The sequence below is a fragment of the Gossypium hirsutum genome, chromosome A02 (assembly GCF_007990345.1).
Source record: "Gossypium hirsutum isolate 1008001.06 chromosome A02, Gossypium_hirsutum_v2.1, whole genome shotgun sequence".
Classification (NCBI taxonomy): Eukaryota; Viridiplantae; Streptophyta; class Magnoliopsida; order Malvales; family Malvaceae; genus Gossypium; species Gossypium hirsutum.
Window position 1 is genome coordinate 1148251 of NC_053425.1, and position 26466 is coordinate 1174716.

A 26466-nucleotide genomic window follows, 5' to 3' on the forward strand; every position below is an offset into this window, starting at 1 on the left:
TGAAAAAATAGATAAATTAGTCCTTATACATTTTAAAACATGCAAATTAACCCTTCCGTTAAATTTCATCTGTAAAATGATGATGTGGAATGTTAATTTAAATGGTTAATTCTTATTTTAGTCCCTAAACTATAGCTAAAATATCATTTTGATAAAGGGTTAATTTCACGTTTCAAAATTTCAAATGGTATAAAGGTTAATTTACCCATTTTTTAGTATAGGGTCGAAATGCAATCCACCCCTCAATAGAAGGGCTTCCCACATACTTTTACCACTAAAATTAGTATATTAACAAAATCATGAGAACTTAAACTTAAAATTAACAATTAACTCTCGTCAAATCAAATTTTAAATCCAAATTAAATACTAAAAAATTAACATAATAATATTTAAATCCCAAAATGTACAATATTCACGAAATATAAGTATCACATTGGACAAAAAAACACAGATAACAAATTAAAAAAATGTCAAACTCGTGATAGTGAAATTAAATACCAAATTTCAGTATAGTAGAGGGACTAAAATATGAATTAGTCCTATTAATTTTCCTTCACTTTGAGAAGGGGAAAGAATAAATCAACGTTTCGCCCCGCCAAACAGCTTTTTTATTCACAACGCCCATAATATTTATCAATTTTCCGCACACTAATCGATAACATCGACGATCCCCATTTTTTGCTGATAAAAAAGGGGAAAAAAAAGAAAAAGGAGAGGAAATGGCGGAGAAGGCGGCCGCGTATGACGTGGCGCGTGGAGGTTGGAGCGAAACTCGGACGTGCGTTGTTCTAGGAGGTCGAGGATTCATAGGAAGAACGTTAGTCAACAGGTTACTGCGACTCGGAGGCTGGATCGTCCGAGTTGCTGACTCATCATCTCACTCGCTGCTGCCCGATTCTTCCTCTGGTTCAGATTCTCTCCTCTCTGATGCTATCAGTTCTGGTCAAGCCTCCTTTTGCCACGTCGATGTTCTCGATACTTCTCAAATCGTCAAAGGTAAAAAAGTAAAGTAGATATACGATCAATATTCGCATGTGTATTGATCCGCATGTGTGTATATACCTCTTTAGACATATAAGCATTTCCGATGGAGATACTGGAGAAATGCTAGGAAAGAGAGCTCGATCAGTTATCTATTTAAGGCGATTTAAAGTTAGTTTTACTGAAAATGGAGTTTCCGCTTAGCATTTTTGTTGATTGTTGATTTTTGCTTTCTAAAGAAGTTGCAGTGAAGTCAAATAAAACTCATAGTTGATCGTAAATGAACAAATGATTGACAGGTCATATCCGTTATAGCATAATCGGTCTCTATAAAAGTAAAATCATATATATATATTTAAAAATATGCTGTTTTGCTTTCGACTTAAAACTTGTTTGTTTTGTCTCTGGAAATGAACGTGAGTTGAAAAAGCGATTGTTAAAATAGTATTAGATTTACATTAATTGAAATAGAGGCTTTTTGTTGTTACCTCAGAGATGGCTTTAACTTTAGCTGGAGATCTTAGAAAATTAGGGATACACATAAGTTAGTTAGTGAGACGCCATGAAAAAATGTTTGAGAGTTGAAAATGTTAGTTTTATCAATCTTTTTTATTTTTACCCTTTGCAAGCTAAACAAGGAAGATAGACCTACTGGATGCATTTGTTTCTGTTTGTTTGCGAGAAAAATAGATAAAAGAAATTAGTATCTGAATTTTTTTTTTTGTTAAGGAACTGAAGCGTATGCTGAGACAGAAAGGAAATAAATTTAATTCACATATGTTGCATTTTTATGTCATCTTCAGTTTTAAAATATCATTGCAACTTTGGAAATGTTTGAGAAATTGGCTCTGTTCTGACAATACACCTCTTGCAGTAACTACAGGTGCAGATGTTGTATTTTACATGGAACCGACTGATTTAGACGCACATGATTTCTGTAATTGCTACATGATCATAGTTCAAGGTAATGGGCCTTTCTTGTTTGCCTCTTTTGATGAGATTTATAACTATATACTATATTTTAAAATCATACCATTGCGTTGACAATATTTTCAGGTGCAAAAAATGTCATTAATGCATGCCGAGAAAGTAAAGTTAAGCGACTTGTATACAATAGTTCTGCAGATGTTGTTTTTGATGGTTCACAAGATATACTTAATGGTGATGAGTCCTTCACTTATCCAGGGAAAGTATGTTTCATATTGCTTCAATATGATAAAACTATTTTGGGTTTTGAGTTTTCATCTGTTTGCTAATTGTCCTTTTGTTTGTTGATGCGCCCCTAAAGTTTAAGGATATGACAGTTGACCTTAAGTTTCAAGCGGAAGGACTAATCAGGGTAGCTAACAATATTGGCGGTCTTCAAACATGTGTACTTCGCCCTAGCAATGTCTTTGGCTCTGGTGAAACACAATTTGTGCCTTTGCTAGCGAATCTATCCAAATTCGGTTTGGCAAGGGTTTGTGAACAATCTTAACTTCGCTTTATTTGTGTAGAGCTGTAGTTTTACTATTATCTTGATTATTTTAAAATTCTTACTGTTATATATTTCTACATTGATTATCAAAGTATAGGCTAAAAGTGAAATACGGCAATGTGTGTTTATGAACCTCTTTACTTTTAGTCCTAATTTCCCATGTTTGATTTAACTCAAGTAAGATCCTTTTTGCATCCCAGATCATTTATGCCTTTTGGGAATGTGCAGCTAGTTGTCTGTTTCTAAAATTATATTATGTCTTGCTTTTTTTTTTTTTTTGGAAAATCTATGTTTACTTTATATTATGATGGAATATGTAGTATTTCTATTAATCCTTTTTATAGTAACAGCTCTCATTTCAGTTCATTACAGGAAGTGGTGGAAATATGTCTGACTTTACCTATGTTGAGAATGTTGCTCATGCTCATATCTGTGCTGCAGAAACTATAGATTCTCGGGTAGTCTCGGTGGCTGGAAAGGTACTCCTTAAGTTTGAAAGATATGTAAAGTTCTCTCATATTTTAATTAATATTAAAACTATGTCTAAGGGAGATGTTCTCAATATGCAGGCTTTTTTCATTACAAATCTCGAGCCTATAATGTTCTGGGAATTTATATCTCTCATACTTGAAGGCTTAGGGTATCAAAGGTAAAGCATGCTGGTTTTCCAATGTGTGAAAGTCTGCGATATCGTACTGATTCGTGGTAGGTTACTATGCTGTAGATTCATCAAACTAACATGATTGTGACATGTAATATATTTAATTGTGTTACATTTTTTGTTCATAATTTACTTGTGTTACTAAGACGGTTATCATGGGCCAGAGGAGGGAACAAAGAAACTGTGATCATTTTATGAAGCCTTGTTCCTTATTTGGATCCTGTCCTTTGGTCTTTGAAATTTGAAATATGTTTTTCATTGCCAATTCATCAGCACAAATACTGCTAGATTTTGGCATACCATTAGATGCAAGAATTTTAGTGTAGGAATGGATGTTCTTTCTTGTTTGGAAGTGGAATCCTACTAATATGATATACAAAATCTGATGGTTTATGTTTTAGTGTCCTGTTTGACTTCCTTCTCTGAATTCTCTTTTTCTTTTGGTTGACAATTTATGTACCTTTTTTCTTTCTGCCAAATTGGCTGCTGAAGCAATTACAAAATCCCTTTTCCCTTTTATTTTCTTTTTTGTCACCTTTAGTATTCTCCTAACTGGCATTGTCTATTGCATTACAGACCGTTCATAAAAGTTCCTACTTGGATGGTTTCCTATGTAGTCATACTTAGTCAATACATACACGACAAGTTGAGCTACAGAATGTATAGATATTCCGTGTCACCTCATTACATTGTTCAGTTAGCTTCACGTAACAGAACTTTTGACTGCTCCGCAGCTCAAAAGCATCTTGGATACTCACCTGTTGTCTCACTAGAAGTAAGTTTCTGCTGTTTTTCCTTATATGTAAATCCATTCTTTTGTAACATGTAATATTCTTGTCATCTGTCTTTTCTTTTGGCATCCCTATTTTATACAGAATATTTCCAGATCCTCTGTTAGCTGTTAGTTTTTCATGATTTATTAGGACTTTTACAAAAATAGAAAAAAAAATCAGTTGACTAGCCAAAGTTTAAACTTAGTGTATTCAACATACTTTTCAATATCTGAACATATATTTTTCATCTCTTGGTATTTCTGAATAATATTCATCTTTATAGAGTAGAAGCACTAATTGTTGTCTCCGCTTCTAAGGGATTGAGTGGTTATAACTCATAAGTTGACACATGAACATACCTTTGGTGGGAAGTTAGCTAGAGTTTAGGTTAATTCAGCTTATTTTCATGAACTGAACACTAGGATGAATGGAACTTGGTGGAATTGGGTATCCTCATTGCTTTGCTAAATTTGAAAGCTGGAGGAATTTTTGAAGCAAAGGAATGGCTGTTGGGTGTAGAATTTTCTTATAGAAACTAATAGCTGCTTTTGTCCTTTACGCCTTATCCTTTTCTTCCTTAAGTTGATAAATGGAAAGAAAATTTTCATTCTCTATTACACTTTTTCCCGTTCATGTTACATTTTGTTATACCTTTAAGAAATTGAATTGAGCTCATAGAATGGTTTATCTGAAGATCGTTTTTGTCATCTCGTGACCACATCAATCACATAAAGTAGTTTTCAAAGATCCACTAGGGTGACTACAACTTTTTTATCTGAAAGTTTGACTTACCTTTTTTATTTTTGTTGCCGATAATGCAGGATGGTATCAAGTTAACAGTTGCATCATTCTCTCATTTATCTAAAGACTCATCTTTTATGAGATTCGGCAATTTTGATGAGCAATCCAAAGCAGAGAAGCTGCTAGGCAGCGGGATAGGTATTCTATTATATGTTTTTTATGCAGATTTCAATAATGGTATTGCATAGCTATTTCTCTGAAGTTTATGCTTAGCCAAAGAATTTGTAGTGTCCTTTCAACAATTGAGCACATGATTAGTCAGTTTGTAGATTTACTTTTGCGTACTAATTTTGAGCATGTCATGCTATGCCATGAGATTGTACTATGGGATTGAATAGTTAAAATGATTCTTTCTTCTAAAGTTGGTGAAGGTCTTTGAGGTTGTAATTGTAGCCGACAGGCTACATAGTCTATCTTGACTTCAGCTTTAAGCCTAAGCCGAGGCAACATTTCATTTCAAACTGTACAATCAGATGGAGGCATAAAACAAGATGCATCAATTGGTCACTATTTGAACACTTGAGTCAGCATCGTTTCTCTGGATGCACTCCATACCTGAGTGTTACATTTATTTTTTAATCTATTATGTGTTGTTTTTAGCAGTCATAAGATGTGGTTAGGGTTTTTCTAATATATGTTTTCTTAAAAATTTTAAAAGAAAAAAATATCTTTGATTTTTATTTTATTAATAATAGTTTATTTAAACTTTTAGTAATTTTACCGAGTTGGTGTCATTTGATTCCAAAGCTCAATCAAACACTGTGTTATAGCATATAGATAGATGCATCCAAATAGGCTCTTATAAATAAATGAGGCATGATAGTGCAATTTTCTCCATATAGTGACCTTGAATTAATTCGATTCAGTTGCAGATGTCCTGCTGTGGAGGGATGAAAGGAGAACATTTATGTGCTTCCTTATACTGGCTTTGGCATTTTACTGGTTCTTTTTCTGTGGAAAAACTTTTACCTCATCTGCAGCCCAGCTTCTGCTGCTAGTTACAGCCATTCTTTATGGATACGGTATTTTAGCATCAGATTTGTGAGTATTGCTAATTACATCCCTTGGTTCTTTCATTGCAGTTCACCGGGTCAATTTGTTGTAGTTCCCCGTTTTTACTCATCGATTGATTCAATCTGGAATGTGAACCAGTTCCATGGTCCTCTTTGGACCTCTTTCACTTTTTGTTTTCCAGTGTCCATGTTCGATGCCAAATTCTTTTGATTAAGATACTCTTTCCATTAACTCTCTTCTTTTCCATTTCCTTGTTTTTGCATATACCCCAGCTTCGGGAATGTCATTACCAATACAGAGATGGGGTTTGATTGCTTGTTTTCCTTTAGAATTTCTTTTTAAATAGTTAAAGAAATGTTCTAAAGTACTAATCATGTTTCCCTTGGTTCACTTTTACCATTTCCATCAACATGACCCAATCGGGCTTTCTTCCTGTCTGGTAAGCTAGTTTATTAGATGCCACGCCCTTTTCCCCCTTGAAACAATTGGGACACCTACCTGAACCAATTTTCTCTTACAGTATTTACATTCCTACTATTAGCTTATAAAATCTGCAGTTCTATTTTTTATTCAGTAACTTGCTGAATATCGTATTATTGAAATATACTTTTCTGTCTTAATTATGATTGCCTTTGCGACAGATGTGGTTTTGCTGTTCAAAACATACCTTCATCTTGTTTTGAAATCCAAAACTCAGACATGAAAAATTCAATCAGATCCATATCTTATATGTGGAATAGAGTAGTTTGTAGTATCCGATTGTTGGCCAAGGGAGAGGATTGGAGCAGGTTTTTCAAGGTTTGTATTTTGATGGCAGTGTGTTTACGGTTTCATGCTTTCTTTTATAGTTTCTTTTACTTTTTAAACTTTTCATTCTTGAACATGTCAAACACGTAATCTCAGTAAAAGTATCATGGACGCCCCTGTACTGAGAGTTGGATTATTTTGCCCCTTTCTACTTTAAAAAGTGGGCAAATTAGCTAATGGCAGAAATGAATGGAATATTTCACGGAAGGACCGGTTTTCTCTTTGATCTAATTTGCAGAGGCTAATTTGTCCTTTTTTCTATAGAGGGGGCAAAATGCAATCTCACTCTTATAACAAGGCCCTACATAGTACTTCTACCCGAAATCTCCGACGGTCCGACCTCATATGCCACCCTTGAAACCCTCATTTATTTCAGTTGAAATTTTGTATCCAGGTGCATTCTGGTACTTCATTGTTTTGCAAAATGTGCCACTATAATTTCCCATTGCATCTTAGGTTTTAAATAAATGTAATAATGTTATCGGGTTATTGAGTTACAACTGTCCATCTCCTTATTATAAGCACTCATCGACGAAATTGGTTTCCCTATCAAATATTTTGAATCTAACTGAGGGGTTAGCTTCTTTATAGCCTGACATACATAAACTTTACTGCAAACTTAATGTGGATCTGTTCCAAACTTTGACTTGAAGCAACCTGAAATTTTTTGATTGATTATAACCATATGAGCTATGCATAGGTCCATACAAATACTGACATATGCATGTAACTTATACAGGTTGTGGCTTTCCTTTATTTGTTCAAGTGGATTGTATCGTTTTCCTTGGCTGTTCTTGTTGGCATCAGTAAGTAACGATTTACTTTTTGTTTAAAGGGGTAATTATATTGTTTCATCGTGTGATACTGACTTCGGAAATAATCTGTAATGCAGTTCTGGTTTTTGCCTTCACTGCATTCTTCATTTACGAACAATATGAATCAGTGATTGAAGGACTCTGGGCAGTTTTGTTGTTTGGTATCATGGAATCAAAAGGATTGATAATAAGTACCCTGCCAGAGTCTGTCACAGCATTTCTTCGAAATGACAACGGTTCGCATCAAGAAAAAGTTCACTTCTCGTAAATGCACGGTAATTACCAGTTCAAGCTCTTGTAGTAGTATTTTAGTTTTCCTTACTGATCGGCTTGTATTGTGTTTAGACTAGCTTAGACTAGCATCGATGATCAGACGATAGAAATTGTTTTCCTATCAAAATATAGTAGCTTAATTGAACAGCATAAATTCTACCCCGTATCAGTAAAAGTAAATCAGGGAAAAGTACACATGTTACCAGACTTGACAGTGAGTGTTGAATACAGGTACGTTTATATTGTTATCTTTTTGTATCTCATCATTTTTCAACATCCGTATTCGAATATATGCCTAGTTTTAGAGAAAATGAAGATTCTGAGTAACATAGGGGACAACTATGTAGCACATGTTACCTGAATATTTCAACTGTTGAAATGTGGTTACTGGCCAAATGTAGTGTTCTAAAACTACATTCCATCAGGGACTTCCTTTTCCGGGTCGATTCGAAATTGAGAAAAGGCTGTAGATGTTATAGTTCGAATTCTAGATTTATTAGATGTTCACTCTTTTATGTAACTACATAAATAAAGGTAAATTAGTGAAAAATGGGCAAATTAGGTCTTACACGTTAGATTCAAGAACAAATTGGTTCTTCTTTTAAAAGTTTTATTCATTTCTACTATTAAAAATTAGTCCATGTATGTCAACACAAGTTTTACGTGTCATGTATAACTATCTGATTATTTTGTCAACTATGTTAGTTTTAAATAGTAAAAATGAATTACTTTTTTAACAGAAAAAACTAATTTACTCTTTGATTTAGTACACAGGGACTAATTTATCTTTTCTTTTTATTAAAGAGGGTGAAATGTAATCTAAGAGACCTTCATAATCCATTTACCCTTAAATAAATTATAGTAATCCTCAAGTTCAGCTCGAGATGTTTTGTATCAAGCATTTTTCTGTTTTTCACCTTTCTTCGGTCATATTGCTGGGGTATGTTATTCAGACTTAATGCGGTATGTTTAATATTTTCTAAACTTTTTCATGTATTGAGATTGTAATTTGAGTTGCATTTTGTCCTAATTATAAATTTAGAATTTATATAACTTATAAAGTTGTACTTAGAAATTTTGATCCTGATTTTTCATTCTCGATTTTTGTCTGTTTTTATTCATTTGAAGAGAATATTAAGCTTTTCTCTTATACCCTTAATTTTATTATTTCCAAATTCCGATCATAACTTTGAGAAATATTTTTTAAAATACATACTATCTTATACGTAATGAATTTTAATTAAAAGTGTTCCAAAAATTGAAAGAATTCTTTATTAAAACATTTTTAATCCAATTATTTTTCCTTTTAACCGACAAAGTCTTAGATTAAATATCAATGATCCAATTCCTTTTATTAAAAACATGACGCATAATATATACGATAAATCAGACGTTACAAATCGATGTTTAAATATTATGTTTGTAAAATATTTTTTAATGAAGAGAAAAATAAAATAATACTAATTGTAACATCGGAAATATTTATAAATAAATTAGAGATGCATAATCTTAATTCGATTTTAATTTTACAAGTATCATCATTGCGCTCTATTATGATAAGGTACTTTGAGAACGATTCTCAATAAACATATCAACACTCTTATTTAGGCAAATCACATATAAATGTTTTAAACATTATTAGAAACTAAAATTTAAAACAAAAACTATAATTACTTTCAAATAAAATAGAGTGGGCAAAACAAAATTTACGAAAATGTAAATAAAAAACATGACCATGAACGAAAATTAAAAATTATTTTAAAAAAAATCATTTGAAAATAATTATTAAGGAAACCGTAACCAACAACTAACTTAAATATCGATACCATTTCATCTAAAGAAAAAAAATTAAATTGAAAAAAAAAAGCTGTTAGGGTTTTAGATTTAATAATGGGTGTTATGATTTGATAATACTCTCAAAAAACTTTTTTCAAAATTAAATTAACATTACACCCTTAAAAAATCAAATATATGAATAAAAATGTTAAATTTAGGATCATAAGGTTTTCATTTATAAATATTACACAGCTTTTGAGGCTACTAAAATTGATCACGTAAGCAAACATTCTCTTTTCTAAATTCTATATAATTCAATTTAATTGAATTCCAATATTATTATCAATAGGAATTTTATTATTAACAAATAGAGCTAAATTTTTAAATTTAAAAATAAAACTAAATTTCAGATATATAAAAATACAGCGATGGGAGCACAAATAAGCAAGTTGTATCATCGAATTTATAAATAAATATCTTAAATCATAACTTCACCCTTCACTTATACCTAATTTCCTATTTCTATACTTAAATTTTGTTTGTCCCATTTTATAATTGTGAATAGATACAAATTAATTGAATCAATACAATGAATTGAATTGAGCTTTTTTATTTTATAAATTTTAGTTTAATCGGTCGATGAATTAATGACTTAATTAATTCAACTAAAGGTATCTTTAGGTTGGGTCAGGTTTGGATCGAGTCCTAATAAAATTTTAGACTCCACACAAAAAATAGATTTAAATTTTGCCAAATCCGATCCATTATAGATACTAAACCTAAGTCTGGACCAATTCGACTCATATTAAAGCCTATAGTATCAATATAGTACGGAAGGTATTGATACCTTGGGGAGAGTATTGAGACTCAGTCAATTTTTCTTTAGGCATGTATTAATATATTGGGAAGGGTATTAATACCTTAAGTATGTATTCGGGTTGAGTCGAGCCTAGATGAAAAAAACATTACCTGAAACAGGACCCATTCTTTAAATAAATCTTGTTTTTCGTCTAAACTCTCACACAAAACAGATCTTCAAAATGGATTGAATGGACTGGCCATAAACACCTCTAAAATCAACCACTAATCCAGTTCTAAATACATTGATAAAAAGTGCAAAATGAAAAAAAAAGAAAAAGAAAAAATAGCAGCCATCTGCTGACATCACTTACATGCACCTCAAGAGCGGCACGGCCTTTGGGTCACGGGCTAGGGCTTCCTTTATTCAAACGACGGCGTTTACCTTGTTTCTCCTCCCTGTATATATATATAAATAACTGTTCCCACATGTTCTACAGATTTCGGTTGGTCGGTTTTTTCTCTAGGAAAATTCATTCAATTTGATTTTCTAATTTTTAGGGTTTCTTTCAATTTCATATCACTCACACTCAATTTAAGAAAAAAAAATATTAAATCACTACCGTTTGGATATCTCTAACAATGTTCCCGCCGATGAAGCAACAAAACATCGGGAAACAATCGGAAGTATCCGATACGCCGTCGAGCAATTTATGGGTAGGGAACTTATCGGGTGAGACCGTGGATTCAGATCTGATGGATTTGTTCGGCAAGTTCGGTGAACTCGATAGCGTCGCGACGTACTCTTCTAGAAGCTTCGCTTTCGTGTTCTTCAAGCGTGTGGAAGATGCGAAGGCGGCTAAGGAAGCTCTACGAGGAGCCACCTTGCATGGAAACCAGATCAAGATTGAGTTTGCTCGACCGGTTCGTTTCGATGTTCTTATCTTCTCTGACTATTTTTTAGGTTTTTCAGTTTTTGCTCGGTTTTTGTATATTTATTTGTGTCTTGAAAGAAACAAAAGAAAGTTTGATGTTTTAGTTCTGAACGCATATATTTACATTCTAGTTTTACAGTTTGTCATATATTATTCGTCTCATTTATATCAATGCTCGGAATAAATCTTGGAATTCTAAGGAATGCAACCAAATATGAAAATTAGAATTTAAATTTTATAAAGAGATATAAAAATTAAGGAATGCGGGCTCAATATGATATAATTCTTTTGTATTGAAAGAGTAGGCGACATTAAAAAGAGTCAAGGTGTAATCTGGGTTTCGATGAGAAAGCAATTTAGGCATGAGATTGCCGAAGTTTCTTAATTCTTTCTTTAGTGGAACTAGGAAATCTTTGCAACTGTTAAAGGCATATCAATCTAATGCGAAAATGTTTCAAATTTTATGGATTTATGGCTTAAGGAGGGTAATGGTGTGAAATTTTTAGGACAATTTCCAGTGTTCTAACTCTATAAAGCTTTTCTCAGAAAAATGTGCAATTAGTGGTCCAAAGTATACGAATCCTAGTTTTTTCTTATTGTATTTGGATTGTTACATATCGGTTTAGCGATAATAATCTTACCAAGCAATATTTCGAATTTTAACATGTACTATTATTCTTCTAGCTATATGAATAGAAAAACGGGTGCAGTAATGATCTTACACCAGGCAAAATTTCCAATTTTAACATGCATGCTCAATGGATTGATACATGATCTTAACGTGTATTCTTTATTATTCACAAAACTCTACTTTTTTATTTCATTTTTCTGTCTTATCACTTCTCCCCTTAATAACCTAGCAACAAGCAATAAAAACGGATATGAAGTATGAAGGTTGATGAAATTAAATAATATTTAGTTAGTAATATTTGTATAAAAAAGTGCTACTTCCTTTCCTTTTGTTTCTATAATGTGGGAAACTTTATAGGAGAAACAAGTATATTGAAAATGCCATACATGCCCTTTCAAAACTAGTTTCATTTGTAAAATGAGTTCAACCATTCCTCTATTGATAGCTAAATCATCACTTTTAGCTTAATTGGCTTCTAATCTAGCCGATAATCATTGGTTAAAAATTAACATGGTTCATTTGGTGGCTATTGTTGACTGAGGTAAACTACAAACTACTTACTAACATGTTATTGCAATGAAAATTTACAAGATATATGGTATTTTGTCTAAGAGAAGACTAAAGCCCTTATAAACTAGAATTATAAACTAGAAACCTTCCATAAAGAATCACAAACTATAATGTTAAAGAGAAACCAAAGTGCTCTGTGAATTCATTGACCTCCCTTTTTAAATGTCATTCCATATGAATTAACAGAGGGTTCTATGAGGGTTGTATTCCCCCAACCATGTTTGGATATGTTTCGGGTATTTATACTTAAAGAAAAATGAAAAAGTTGTAGGAACATAATTTAAAAGATCTTGAGATACAAATTTGTTTCTTCATTGTCTTCTTCCTAAAACCCATCTTCATTTCCCTTCCATCATTTTTCAAAATATGGTTACTCTTGTGCGCATTGGGCCTTTGTGCCCATGAGAAAAGAGAACAAAAGAAAAAAAAAATTGATGTGGTCATCAATCTTAATTGGAGTGTCATACTCCTATTTTTACTAAGCTGATTGAAGTCCTTTTCATTCTGACATCCAGAGCGAAGGGTCAAATTTATACAACATTAAGCAGAAATTGATGTTGGGGGAATCCTTTGAGACTTTCGCTTGTTCTTTTATTCTTTAAATATGCTTAAGTAACTCTTAGAAGTGAATTTCTATTTACTTGTTTCCCCTTGACTTGAAAGAGAAGTTTGCCATGCTGAAAGTGGTTTATATTGTTTTTATTTGCTATTTTTTTCCCTTGTTCCTTGTTCTTGACTTGAAGGATGGTATAATGGCAGATCTAGACTTTTGCTTGCAATAGAATAAATATTTTGCATTTATATGAATTCATAGTAATAGAATCCTAGCATCACATCAATAGGTTGTGATTCAAATTTTGCAGTTATATGATCTATATTCCTCCAGTAATTAGTGTGTTTAAACTTGGATCATCTATTTTCTTTTTCCTTCTAACTTGTCCTGCCTTATGCGATAAATAATGTCTAATCTTTTATCTTTTTGGGGTTTGTTGTGAAATTCCTCAGGCAAAGCCTTGTAAGAGTCTATGGGTTGGTGGAATTAGTCAAACTATTTCGAAGGAAGAATTGGAAGAAGAGTTTTCCAAGTTTGGTAAAATTGAAGACTTCAAGTTCCTTAGAGATCGTAATACTGCATTTGTAGAGTATTTTAGAATGGAAGATGCTTCCCAGGCCATGAGAAGCATGAATGGAAAGAGAATAGGTGGTGCACAGATACGTGTTGATTTTTTGCGATCCCATCCTTCAAGAAGAGTAAGTACATACATTTAGAATGTTAAATCTGCTTTTAATAGTTAGGCTACCAATTGGTTAGCATCTATATTCCCAGACTAGTACTTTCCTGTGCTTAACACCTGTTCAACCGTTTTTCCATTTCTCCATGTAACTTCAAAGTTGAAACACTCATTTCAAATGCTTAATGTGCTAGTAGTTGTCATATTGAATGAACTTTCTCCTCGATCCTTTTAACAGGAACAGTGGCCTAACTCTCATGATCTCAGAGATGGGCCTTTTACTGGTAGAATGGGGCCTTCTGATAGCCATTTGTTGAAAAGACCAGTGAGTAATAAACCTAAAGCCTCTGTTGAACTAGATTTTGCGTAATTATTCTTCATTTTTCTTGCACCTACATTTATTGCCTAAATTGAATATTTATACATTTTTCATGTAAATCATCTTTGTAGCATTCTCAAATAGTTGGCCGAAAGGGAGACAGTCAGCCTACCAATGTTTTGTGGGTAGGCTATCCTCCATCTGTGCAAATTGATGAACAAATGCTTCATAATGCCATGATACTGTTTGGTGAGATTGAGAACATTAAGAGCTTCCCTTCAAGACACTATGCTTTTGTGGAGTTCAGGAGCGTGGAGGAAGCTCGTCGTGCAAAGGAGGGTTTACAGGGTCGTTTATTTAACGATCCAAGGATTACTATTATGTTCTCATGCAGTGAACTTGCACCTGGCAAAGATTACTCTGGCCTTTATTCAGGCATAAAGGGGCCAGGGCTTGCCATGCTCATAAGTGATCATCCATTTAGATCTTCACAAATGGACATGTTTGGTCAAAATCATACACTACCACCAAATACGGTAACTGGACCATTAGCAACTAGTGGTATTCTTGGATCGAATGTGCCAGTCAGGCCTTTTAATCATCAAGGTAGCTATGACCCTTTGCTTTCTGGTCCAGAATACAACGATTTATCTTCACATCATAATATGTTGGATGCTGATCTTAAAAATCTCACGGGTTCTAATTGGAGAAAATCTTCTCCTTCTCTCCCTTCTGCTCAAGTTGTCAGGCCTCCAATGAGACAGACGTCTGGTTCTTGGGATGTTTATGATGTGAATCAATTTCAAAGAGATGCAAAACGTTCGAGGATAGAGGTTTCATTGCCTATTGATGATGCTTCTTTTCCTTTAAGAAAGATGGATGATCTTGGGCCTGGCTCAGACCATTTTGGGCCAGTAATTGGTGGGGGTGCTTCAAGTCCATTTTTGAATGTCCAGGGAAAGGGTCGTTTGAGTCCAGTGCCTGGAAAGCTCCCTGCTGGTGGACCTGGACGAGCTCATCCTGATAATGATTACATTTGGCGTGGCATTATTGCCAAGGGTGGAACCCCTGTTTGTCATGCCCGATGTGTTCCCATCGGAAAAGGGCTCGAGATAGAACTGTAAGTGCTGTTATTTTCGTTGGTACATCTTTCCATTTAGACTTCCCTATTTGTGAAGGAAATGCTTGATATTTGTTTGATCTGGTTAGATTTCCATTAAGGCTTACTTTCAGTTTTGAATTCTGGACAGAGTATATTGTGGTTTTACTGGAACCATTCTTTTGACTCTGTTTTCTGTGGTTAATGTTCTATTAGATTGATGAAGGGAGTATTCCATAAACATTCCTGTTGTAATTTATGTGCTATTCATAAATGTTTTGCATGCTACTCTTGTAATTTGTTGTAGTTTTAAACTCCTCTTGGGTTTCGTTTTACTCGTGGTATCTGAATGAAATTTCTTATTTACTAAAGATTCCTGTTTGAGGCATTGCCTGTAAGGTTATTTTCTTTGAGTGCTCACTTCCTCAAAATATGTTAAATTTGAGTTTTCTTTGTTTTACTTCGGTGTTCTTTTGTTTATTTATTTATTTTTAATTCCTTCCAGTTGGATATTATTATGTTACTGAATTTCCTTCTTTTCTTTTCCTCAGTCCCGAAGTTGTTAACTGTTCAGCCAGAACAGGATTGGATATGCTAGCAAAACACTATTGTGAGGCCATTGGATTTGATATTGTTTTCTTCTTACCAGATAGTGAAGATGATTTTGCATCATATACTGAATTCCTTCGCTACCTTGGCTCAAAAAACAGAGCTGGTGTTGCTAAGTTTGATGATGGGACAACACTATTTTTGGTGCCCCCATCAGAATTCTTAACCAAGGTTCTTAAAGTTACAGGACCTGAACGGCTCTATGGAGTCGTTTTAAAGTTGCCTCCACAGGTGCCTTCCACTGCACCTCTACAATCACATCCACCTTCTCTTTCTCAGCATGATTATAGTCTTCCACATTTGAAGGAAGAACAAGCTTTGCAGAGGGAGTATGGAAGGGTTTCACACGAGGAGTCCATACCTTCTGCAAGGCCTCTTGCGCAAACTACTGTACAAAATCAACCACCCAGCAATGCTGCAGCACTTCCCCAAACTGGTGTTTCTTTAACACCAGATCTGATTGCTACTCTGGCCTCTTTTCTCCCAACGGTGTCACAGGCTACTGCTGTTGGTGGTGTTCAGCCTCCATTAGTGACATCAACTACACAGCCCTCATTTCCTCAAGGCATTGCACCGAAAGGAGTTCCTGCACAAAATTGGAACCAGGAGCAGCAAGCTTATAACCCTGCAGCCTCATCTTTCCAACAGTTCAATCCTCCAGCACAGTTACCACCAGCTCAGCATTACTCATCGATACCCAAAACACCCATCCATTCTGCCCAAGTGGCCCATGGCAGCACACAATATGTGGATTCTGCAGCGAGCTTACCGCAGCAAACTGCTTCATCTTCAAGGCCATTAACTAATTTCGGTATCCCTTCTCAAAGAGAACATGTTTCTGCCCCTTTTAGCCAACAGTATCATCCCGAGGCCCCTTCGAATACACAGAATGGATATGGAATGATGCATGGAGCAGATACTTCTGGGTTGTATGGTGCGCCAGCTTTTCAGCAGCCGAGCAATCCTAATGTTTTGTCTAATCAGGTTAATGGTGCTAATGTATTCCAGCCACAAAATTTGATGCAAGGTGACAAACAAAATTTGGAGCTTCCTAGTCACGGACAGCAGCTGCAGTCTGTGGTTCCCGGAGCTGGTCAGGGCACATCAGATGTAGAAGTTGATAAAAACCAGCGATACCAATCAACGCTGCAATTTGCAGCTAGTCTTCTCCTCCAGATTCAGCAACAGCAGCAGACAAATACTCCAGGTGGACAAGGGACAGGGAGTCAGCTGTGATATCTTCTTCAATCTAGGTAATTATCCTTTCCACAACTTATTTTCTTGAATGGATACATGCTAATTGGTTAATATAGGGATATGTCTTGATATTTGTTTATCATGTGGTGATGGATGTTTGTTGACTATTATTAATCCTTCTTTTAGATGGTTGCATATGCATTCTTAAAATTATGCATAACCTTTTGGATTTAGAACCTAGAAAATGTTGGTAGTGCTTAGGGCAAGTGTCATTAGATTCGGCTAGACCTTTTACTATTTTGAGAATAGGAAGTGGGGCATTAATATCAAAGTGTTGGGATGTTATGTCATGTAATGAGATGGTTGGAATCATTTTTTGTTTGTCGAAGTGTTTCAAGGTATAATGGTATTTTGAGATTGTTATGGGATTGGTTGTGACAAGAAGGATATGAGAGTTCGATTTAATCTGATGTGTTTTTTAAGAGATGGTTTGGAGGTTGAAAGCAAATTTGCTGTTTAGGTGGTGCAAAGGATGTGCGGAATATCTAAAGTTGAAACTTTCTAGTCATCTTTTTATGCACTATTCTCATTAGCCTTCCCATTGTAGGATGGCAATTATTTAATGGTTCAAGCTAAGATGATGTGGTTTGATCTGAAGCCTGTTCTTTTTGTTCCTTTATCATGTTGGACAAAAAGAGTTTTCTCCGAACTGAGAATAGGTTTTTATTTTAGAAGTATTGCATTGGAAAATGTTTGGATGCTTATTCACATGGTTAAGAATTAAGCTGCAAATTTTGTGGTGCTGGGTAGTTCCAGATTGATCTAATAAACAAAAATGTACCTGTTGGATAGTTAAACAATTGGTGCATTGCTCTGAGATATAACCCTATAAAGACCTTCCAAATACATATAAAACTTTTTAGAAAATTGAAAATACCCGTGTCAAACACAACCATTTCTGACATTCACATGTGAGTCCATGTAACAGTAGGTTTTTATAATTAGTTATTTCTTTACTGATTCCATGAACATTTGCATTGGTATCTTTTTTCTCTAGCTCACTAGTTTTATCTTTATAGAAATTATTGTATGCATATGTTTCCTCTAGAAATAGTAAATGTTAGTTTCTTTAATCTTTGCTTTATGAGCATTATTACCGTATTTATACATATCACATCTTATGCTATTTATCTTATTGTTTCAAAGCATTAATTTTGAAGATTTTGCCCTTGTCACTAGACTATAGGATGAACCTTTCTTAGAATTCTAGAAATGTAAATTTTTATGGGATTCAAATTTGTAATTTTGCTTTGTAAAACTGAGTTTTACTGAATTTGAGACTTACGTTGAAATGCCAAAACTGCTTTTTCACTCAAATATTTATCGTAAAGCTAGGTTCCATAAGACTCTAACTGTGTTGAGTCAGCCACTCGGCTATTAAATGACGTTTGAAACTTAACCTTAGCGTAGTGTCCCAAATAATTTAAAGAGCAATAAACTCAAATCACCATTTACAAACACACTCCTGTCGTCATCATCATCCCCATCTTGAATTTCTCCAAAGCCACAAATTGTACATTTTAAAGTACTCACTAAACAAAAATTGCGGCCAATTGTATTGACATTCGTTACAATGATTCAGGAGATAGGAATTTGGATGGTCTACTCTATTTTTCATTTGTTTTAGTTTTTACTCTTTTAAGTGATCAATCTTTTATACTTCGGGGATTGCTTTTGCTTTGCGTCAAGATGGGATCCCCCTCTACCTAGTTCGTATTTAATCCCAAATCCTCGAAACAAATACTGCAAAAATCATTCTTCGGAAGTCAAATTTTTTGCGAAACAAATGATCTGAAGGTGACTGATATATTTTCAAATTGATCTGGTATATACACACACAAAGAAAGCAATTTTCGTAAAAGAGATATTCTTATAGTATATATAAAGTAATATATTAATCTTGATTAAGGCTCTGTAGTAGCATTTGAGAATCTAGTCAGCCAAATTCCAAATACATTGGAATTTGGTGACAAAAATGTTAACGCGCTTTGTTAAAAACGTCCGAGTCCGTTCTGATTTTGGTTGGGGATTCTATTAAACTTAGGTATCAAACTGTGGTTGGCTTCACAATACAATTTATATTATCTGCCCTTTAACTTTGACGAAACATGTCAACTTGAATGGATAACGTATTTTGTGTTCCGAGTTTTGGTTTCGTTGAGTTCCATTAGTATCGAAGCGTTGGAATGATGTTGAATCTGATGCTTTATGATGTGAAATTTCTTATCTATGAGCTTGCCCACTGAGATGTGCATTAATCCTCAATTATTTGCATACATATATCAATGTTGTCATAGAACGTTTGGTGTTGCATTATTCACTATGATGTTACATACATGAATGCATTGAAATGCTATCGAACTGTTGATACCCTTTTTGGTTTATTTGTATCGACATTTAAGGGGCCGAAAAGGGTTGAAACTACAGGATGGATTACAACCCAGTTTTTATCAAGTTTCATCTCAGTTTTCGTTTCCTTTTTAACATAAAACAGATCGCGTAGGGAACTCGTCGGAGTTGGGGTCGGAATAGGTCGTATTCATTTGAATGCTTCTATATGATTTAAACTCAAACCAATCTGAGCTTTAGCATAACTTTAATAGAAAAATGCATGGAATCCGAGCTCTGATTTAAAAAGAATACTGCAAACAATCTCCATACGTCTATTCAAATAACATAGCTTTTCTAATGGTAAATATCTCTCTTGATACGTTATATTAGTTTCAATGCTCAAATTTGGTACTTGAATTCGATTTCTGTCTCATGGTTCAGCCCATTTCTGTAACATCATTAAAATGGTGTGATGTGGACCAATCAAGCTATTGCAAGTGGCAACTACATCAGTTGATAATGTCTCATTGATTGGTACCAATTTGAATATTGAAACTAAATTAAGTTGTCAAAAGGTGTATTTAACCATTTTTTTAGCAACGGTAGGATCATAATTTTTTGATTTTCTGATACTAAAATATGAGGGTAACTTATCTTACTATTTCTAATGCGAATGGTTGTTTTCTATTCGAACTTATTAGCATTTATTTAAATATCGGATATGAATATGTTTACGGGTATTCCTGTTTTTACTCGAGCTCGTCAACGTTATATATGTTCGGTTGAGTGTCGGATATAAATATGTTTATTAGCTCGTTCGAAGTTTGTCAACATAATTGCAGTATGATTTAGGATTCATATTCATGGCAAAAATAAAATCCAAAATAATTTTCCATGTTTATTTCGTTTGTTTCCAATTCCCAACATAACAAAGCCTTTTTATATTAATTCATTTATTCGATTTATGTAGGCAAAAATTTTGGGCTGTGAATCCGTAGATACGAAGCAAATTTCGATTTTTTTCTGAAAATGAACGACTATCATCAGCCGTCGACTGTTCGTGAATGAAAAATCCTTGTTTTGCAAATTTTGTGGGTAATAGATTGACTTCAATCAAGGACAAATTATTATTATTTCTTTAGTTAATGAATATTGGTTTTGATTTTTATTTAGCCATGTCAAATATTTCGGCACAATTTATGTTTAATTATCTCGCTGTCTTATCGTTTTGTTATATTTAATCTGGAAGCAAGTTAAAATTTGGATAAAAAAAAAACAGAAAAAATAATTAAGTTTAATTCAGTGAAATTATGTAATGGGACAAAAGCTGCTGTTCTCACTTTGGATCTTCATTTTTCTTAATACGGTTAATCCTTGAATTTTGACTTTTTGTTCAATTTAATCCTAAAACTTGGGCTCTAAACATGCCTTGCATCATCTTGGCCGAAAAAACACCTGCCCTGTATCATGTTTTAGGTTGGTATCATGTCAAAGTAAAGCATCATTAATTGAAGCTTAAAATTTATTTTAATGAAACCTTCAAAAAAAAACCTCCTCTGATAAGAAAAATTGGTCCTTGTAGATGTACACGTGGCATAATAGTAAAATTTATTTTGGGATAATGGTAAAATTAGCCTTCAATGTTTATATTTCTTCAATCTTTGGTTATTAACTTTTGGGTAAACCACACAAGTAGTAATCCAACTATTAGTAAACCACACTAGTGATCATCTAACTATGGAAAATTACAAGACAGTCACATAACTATGAAAAACTACAAAATGATCTCTAACTATTAGTAAATTTATTTTTGGTCACCTAACTATGAAAAGTTACAAAATGGTCACTCAACTATTCAATTTTATCTTTTTTATCACCCAACTATCTTGGATTTTTAGGTGTTTCTATTTTTATGTTAGCCAATTGGTAACCAAGAAAGACAGGATTGAATAGTTCAATAATCATTTTGTAACTCGTCATAATTGAGTGAACAAAAAGAAATATACTAATAGTTGGATAATCATTTTGTAAGTTTTCATAGTTAATGACCTAAGAAGAAATTTACTAATAGTTGAATGACTATTTTGTAACTTTTTATAGTTGAGTGATTAAAAAAATTTACTAATAGTTGGATGACTACTATTGTAGTTTACTTAATATAATTTAAAATCATGTTTAGGGACTGTTGGTGCAATTTACCCTTTTTAAAATGAAAAATCTCGAAAAGCATTTGATAGATTTCTCATGTAAATACAAATCACTTAACCACACCGCGAGATAGCACAGTATAAAGTAGCCAACAAATATATAAGGTCTTTGCTGTCTCTCTCTATCCTTTCACTATCTCACAAGTTGAAAAATAAAAACCCAAATTTTAGCACAGTTCTGTTCAAGATTTAGTCATAGAAACTTGTCCCAATTCTCTCATTTTCTAAATTCAGGGTTTTTGAAGTTTTGGATTTTTTTTCAATGGAAAAAGAATTAGATGGGTTAGGGTATTTACCTCTCCGCATAATTCTATCAAAATTATCTCCTTCAGATATTATTAAAGTTTCTTGTGCTAATAAAAGGCTTAGAGGTTCAGCTTCTGACGATTCCCTTTGGGCTCAAATTTGTTATCAAGAACTTCAGCTTTCAACCCCTCAAGATGATCATGGAAACCCTCTACCTTGTTTTATGGTAATTTTGATTTCATTTTTCCAAAACCCATTTCTTTATTTGTTTTTCTAATTCTTTTCTTAGTTTGGATGCTTGGATTTTTTGTTCTTCATTGTGTTTTTCTGTGAAATATTTTGTTTTTGTTTTTTTTATTATGCGGATGTTCTTGTTATTGAATTAGGAAAAGATTTAACTTTATATTGGTTAGTTAAATCAGTTTATTGGGATCGATGACTCAAACTCTTGAAATTTTACTTCATAAGTTGGAATTTATAAGGAGGAACAAATTTGGCTGAAATATTAAATAAATCAGTTTAAGGGGACCAGAGACTCAAATTTAGGAGATTTTAGACGAAAACAAGTTGAAATTTATATGTTGTAAAATATTTTATGTTGTTTAATTTTCTAATTCTTTTCTTCGTCTGGGTTTCTTTAATGGATTTTTTTGGATAAAAGGACCATTTTGCAAATAAATCAGTTTAATGGGACCAGAGACTCAAATTTTGGGAATTTTAGAAGAAAATAAGTTTGGAATTTATGAGGAGGAAAATATTTGAATAAAATATTAAAATAGCCCCTGAACCATACTGTTTTACTGAGATAAGCCCTTATACTTTTTCTGCACCTAATCAAACCCTTATTCTTTTATTGATACCTAAGGAAGCCCTTATTTTCTAGTGAAAAGTTTATTTATGTTAGGGTTTTAGGTATAGATTAAAGATTAAGTGATTGTTTAGAGTTAAGTTAAAGTTTATTAGAATACAAGTTAAAAATGTTAAAGGGATTATTTTTGTGTACAAAATCGAATGAGAACTTATTTAAATACAATGGTAAAGTCGAGGGCTTTTTTATATTTTAGTCAAAATGTTTCATTAGGGTTGAATACTATATGATATGTATGAATTTATGGATTTATGGAAATGTAGATGATTAAGTTCTTTCAAGTAATGTTTTTATATTTGTTTCTTTTTCCTTTCCAGTTAGCTTATCAGTTGTGGCGAGAGGCTTTCTCGATGTATCCATGGCCGCTCGTTAAACGAGTTAAAAGATGTTGGGATAAGCTTAAGAAATGGTTTAACAACAATTTCCCGGAGGCTGAGGCGACACTTAGAAGGGGTGCATCGGAATCTGATATTGAACAATTACAAACACTTTTAAAAGTCAAATTGCCGCTTCCCACTCGGCTTCTCTATCGCTTTCATGACGGTCAAGAACTGCCGGACAAAATGAACCCGAAGACAGCTTCTAGTAGCTGGTTGGGAATTATAGGTGGTTACTCTTTCTATCAAAATTCAGTTAATGTTTACTTGTTACCATTACATCAGGTTATTGCCAAGACAAGATATGTCATTTGTTACCTAGGTTTTTCGAGCCGATCCAAGTGCATCATCGTGGCTTCTTCTTTCGCTTCTAGTAGGAAACTGTTTTTCTTGAACTGTACCAATGGCCAACTTTTTGTCAGTACAAGGAAGCCTCTTACAGATAATGAAATGATTCCATGTGTCCCGAATACACTTATTCGTTCCGTGCACGATTTGTATGGTGAAGAGCAACAAGACGCCATGTTGCTGTGGTTAGAGGAACACGGACGCCGTTTAGAGAATGGTATTATCAAAGTCCGTAAAGAAGGAGATGATCGTAGTATCAATTTATTTCCCGAGGTTCCTCCCTTATGTGTTACTACTGTAACAAATGGTGTGCAGGTAATTTTTGGATACTTAATTGTTTTGAATTGATTTTAACGAAGAGTTAGTACATGTGTGTGGCTAGCTGAGTTGACTTTGACTAACCAAAATATTTATCAGTTTTTGTATATTTCTATCCGTGCTGGAAACTACGTAATTATTTTAACATGTTTTAGTCAATTTTTATATTCTGACCCTACACTTAATGGTATTGCGATAATTGTTTTCATTATTTTTGACATGATGGTACTAACAAGAAGTATTATCTTCCAGGTTCGTGCTTCGGCTGTGTTCGTTCCAGAATTTTCTGACCTACTAGATGAAGCCGAGAAGTTCGTGTTTGCTTATTCAATCCGCATGTCACTCTTACCCGAAGGGTGCGTCATTAATGGAATGACCTTCGGCTCCTGCCAATTGAATAGGAGGCATTGGATCATTCGTGCTGACGAAGAAGTCGTATCCAGTGTTGATGATGAGGCCGTGATCGGAAAGGTGATGAAATGCCTATTTCTCTCAGTTTAATTTCTCCTATAAAAATTTATGCTGGTCTGATTCTTCATTTCCTTTTATCTTCCTCGATTTTCTTTATATAAGTGAGCCTTATCTGAAAATAAGCTTTTGAAATGACGTAGCACTACCAGGTTTCTTCATTATTGAGTTACGTGAGCGAAAATGATTAAAGAAGGAAGTTCGATGTTCGAGTGCTGTTTTCTGTGGACTATCACTAGACTTGCACCTTTTTTTTTGTATATATTATTGACAAGAATCATCAAGTCATCAACGTTTTCTATAAATCTTGTTTTCCTTTATGCTTGCAGTTCCCTCTGTTGCATCCAGGAGAAGGCGAATTTGTTTATCAGAGCTGCTCGCCCTTACCATCTCCTTCAGGTTCCGTTGAAGGTCATTTCACATTTGTCCCTGGAAGGTATGTGAAACAAACTTTTGATTACTTTTAGAAGGTCTATTTCAATGAATCGTGCTACCTTTGACTGACTGTCTTGTCCCAATGTCTTGTAACGAGAGTCGAAATCCTTCAGCAACCGAGTTTAGATTTAAATCCGATGTGATCGTAGTAATCTGTTGAGAAGAATGGGAGTGAGAGTGATATAAATACTTTTAAGAAAAATAAGAAAGTCCGGAATGTATTTCGAGCGTAACCAATGAGTTCACTTTTGTATGAGAATTATTACATAAACATCGTTTTCTTCCTGCATTTAGTTTCTTTTTGGTTAAGACCGGCAATATTTTCCCTATAAACGGCAACGAATATTGATAAATGAGCTTAATTGAGCTCAATCTTTGAGTAGCTCAAACTTGCCACTAGTCGAGTTCATCTCAGCTCAAGCACACTCTTACTTTTATGATGCCCAAGTATGCCCATCATTCCTTAAGACTGATGTCGGAATATATGAAGTGAACACAGATAGTTACTAATGTAAACTTTGATTATTTTGTGGTTAGGTTGGCTGATCCAAGAGGCGGTCCATTTAAAGTTCAAGTGGCAAGGTTCCCATTAGAAATGCCAGATTATGTTTTTTGACAAAATTCCTGATTTTCAGACTTTTTGTCTGTTTGTATGTGTGAAAACCCTATTTTGCTCTTTCATTTCATTTTGCCATATTACTCTCCATCATATTACTCTCATCATAAAATTTGTTACTGGTCATTAATGAATGGGGTTCGCTTGTGTGTAAAACACAGAATATATTGGGTAAATTATATTCAAGGTCATTAAACAATTAGTAAGTTTATGTTTTAGTCTTACAAGATGGTCACTGTATTATTGAATTTGATCCTTTTTCCAATTTTTGTAATGACATGCGTGGCATCACATCATCACATTGGACTAAATTTGAGAAATATTTTTCAAATTCCAAATACAATTTATATTATCTGCCATTTAACTTTGACGAAACATGTCTAACTTGAAAGGATAACGTATTTTATGTTCCGAGAGTTTTAGTTTTATTGGTATCAAAGGGTTGAAATGATGTCGAATGCTGATGGTTTGCTTTATGATGTGAAATTTCTTATCTATGAGCTTACCCACTTAGATGTGCATTAATCCTCAACTATTTGCATACATAAATTAATGTTGTCATATATAACGTTTGGTGTTGCATTATTCACTATGATGTTACATATATGCATGCATTGAAATGCTATCAAACTGTCGATACCCAATTTGGTTCATTTGTATCGACGTTTAAGGGGCCGATGAGGGTTGAAACTACAGGATGGAAGTTTCATCTCATTTTTCGTTTCTAGGGAACTCGTAGGGGTTGGGGTCGGAATAAGTCGTATTCATTTGAATGCTTCTATGTGATTTAAACTCAAAACCAATTTGAGCCTTAGCATAACTCTTTAAAGTGCCTGGAATCCGACCTCGGATTAAAAAAGAATACTGCCATACGTCTATTTAAATAACATAGCTTTTCTAAGGGTAAATATATCTCTTGATACCTTAAATTAGTCTCAATGTTCAAATTGATACTTATGGGGTTTTTTTTTTTGTTGTTTTAATTGGCACTTGAATTCGACTTCCGTCACATGTTTTAGCCCATTTTTAAATTAAATAATTAGGCACTTTTCTTAAATTCTTTTCACTGTGTTTTATGTTAAGGTTTTTGTTTTCGGTTATGTGGTTTGTTCTTGTTATTGAATTGATTAAAGTAATGAGGGCTTGTTTAAATTAAATGGTAAAGTTTAAGGGCTTTTTCCACAATTTAGTCAAAATGTTTCACATTGTATTTTCCATGAATATTTGTGTTGATTACTTGATTTTATAACTGTTCTATTCTTCTTAATGAAATTTAAAAGAAATAATATGCAAATTGAAAAATATAATAAAAACCAATTTGCCAAAATATACACAAAATACTAACACTTAAAAAATTATTTAAATTATTTTAATAAGACTATAATATGTTAAACATAGAAAATATTAACACAAAAATTAAAACA

At 33.6% G+C, this 26466-nt stretch overlaps 3 protein-coding genes across 8 annotated transcripts; all 3 read left to right on the top strand.

Annotated features, from left to right (window-relative positions):
- The first annotated feature begins 604 nt into the window (after positions 1–604).
- LOC107927476 (3beta-hydroxysteroid-dehydrogenase/decarboxylase) lies at positions 605–7850 on the top strand. 4 transcript variants are annotated; one of them, XM_016858543.2, is made up of 12 exons: positions 605–996; positions 1856–1945; positions 2038–2171; positions 2270–2440; positions 2821–2937; positions 3028–3107; positions 3696–3894; positions 4714–4831; positions 5566–5734; positions 6349–6505; positions 7254–7320; positions 7407–7850. In XM_016858543.2, exons 1-12 carry the CDS (start codon positions 720–722, stop codon positions 7595–7597), a joined length of 1770 nt encoding a protein of 589 aa, XP_016714032.2. In that variant the 5' UTR covers positions 605–719; the 3' UTR covers positions 7598–7850. The 4 variants fall into 4 exon arrangements, 3 of the variants coding, with proteins under 3 accessions (XP_016714032.2, XP_040943967.1, XP_016714031.2); XM_016858542.2 differs by having other exon boundaries at positions 606–996; positions 5560–5734; XR_005910027.1 differs by lacking the exons at positions 7254–7320; positions 7407–7850 and adding an exon at positions 5980–6146 and having other exon boundaries at positions 5560–5734; positions 6349–6491.
- Positions 7851–10634: 2784 nt separating this feature from the next.
- LOC107927465 (flowering time control protein FPA) lies at positions 10635–20327 on the top strand. 2 transcript variants are annotated; one of them, XM_016858523.2, is made up of 7 exons: positions 10642–11100; positions 13318–13563; positions 13783–13869; positions 13995–14469; positions 14605–14983; positions 15514–16824; positions 20130–20327. In XM_016858523.2, the coding sequence occupies exons 1-6, from the start codon at positions 10819–10821 to the stop codon at positions 16805–16807; spliced, it is 2763 nt and encodes a 920-aa protein (XP_016714012.2). In that variant the 5' UTR covers positions 10642–10818; the 3' UTR covers positions 16808–16824; positions 20130–20327. The 2 variants fall into 2 exon arrangements, with proteins under 2 accessions (XP_016714010.2, XP_016714012.2); XM_016858521.2 differs by having other exon boundaries at positions 10635–11100; positions 13995–14983.
- A 1091-nt stretch (positions 20328–21418) lies between these two features.
- Positions 21419–25241, top strand: LOC107927494 (F-box protein SKIP16). Of its 2 annotated transcripts, XM_016858574.2 has the most exons (6): positions 21440–21838; positions 22798–23086; positions 23180–23520; positions 23776–23994; positions 24321–24427; positions 24964–25241. In XM_016858574.2, exons 1-6 carry the CDS (start codon positions 21629–21631, stop codon positions 25040–25042), a joined length of 1245 nt encoding a protein of 414 aa, XP_016714063.2. In that variant the 5' UTR covers positions 21440–21628; the 3' UTR covers positions 25043–25241. The 2 variants fall into 2 exon arrangements, with proteins under 2 accessions (XP_016714062.2, XP_016714063.2); XM_016858573.2 differs by having other exon boundaries at positions 21419–21838; positions 22798–23520.
- The last annotated feature ends 1225 nt before the right edge of the window (positions 25242–26466 follow it).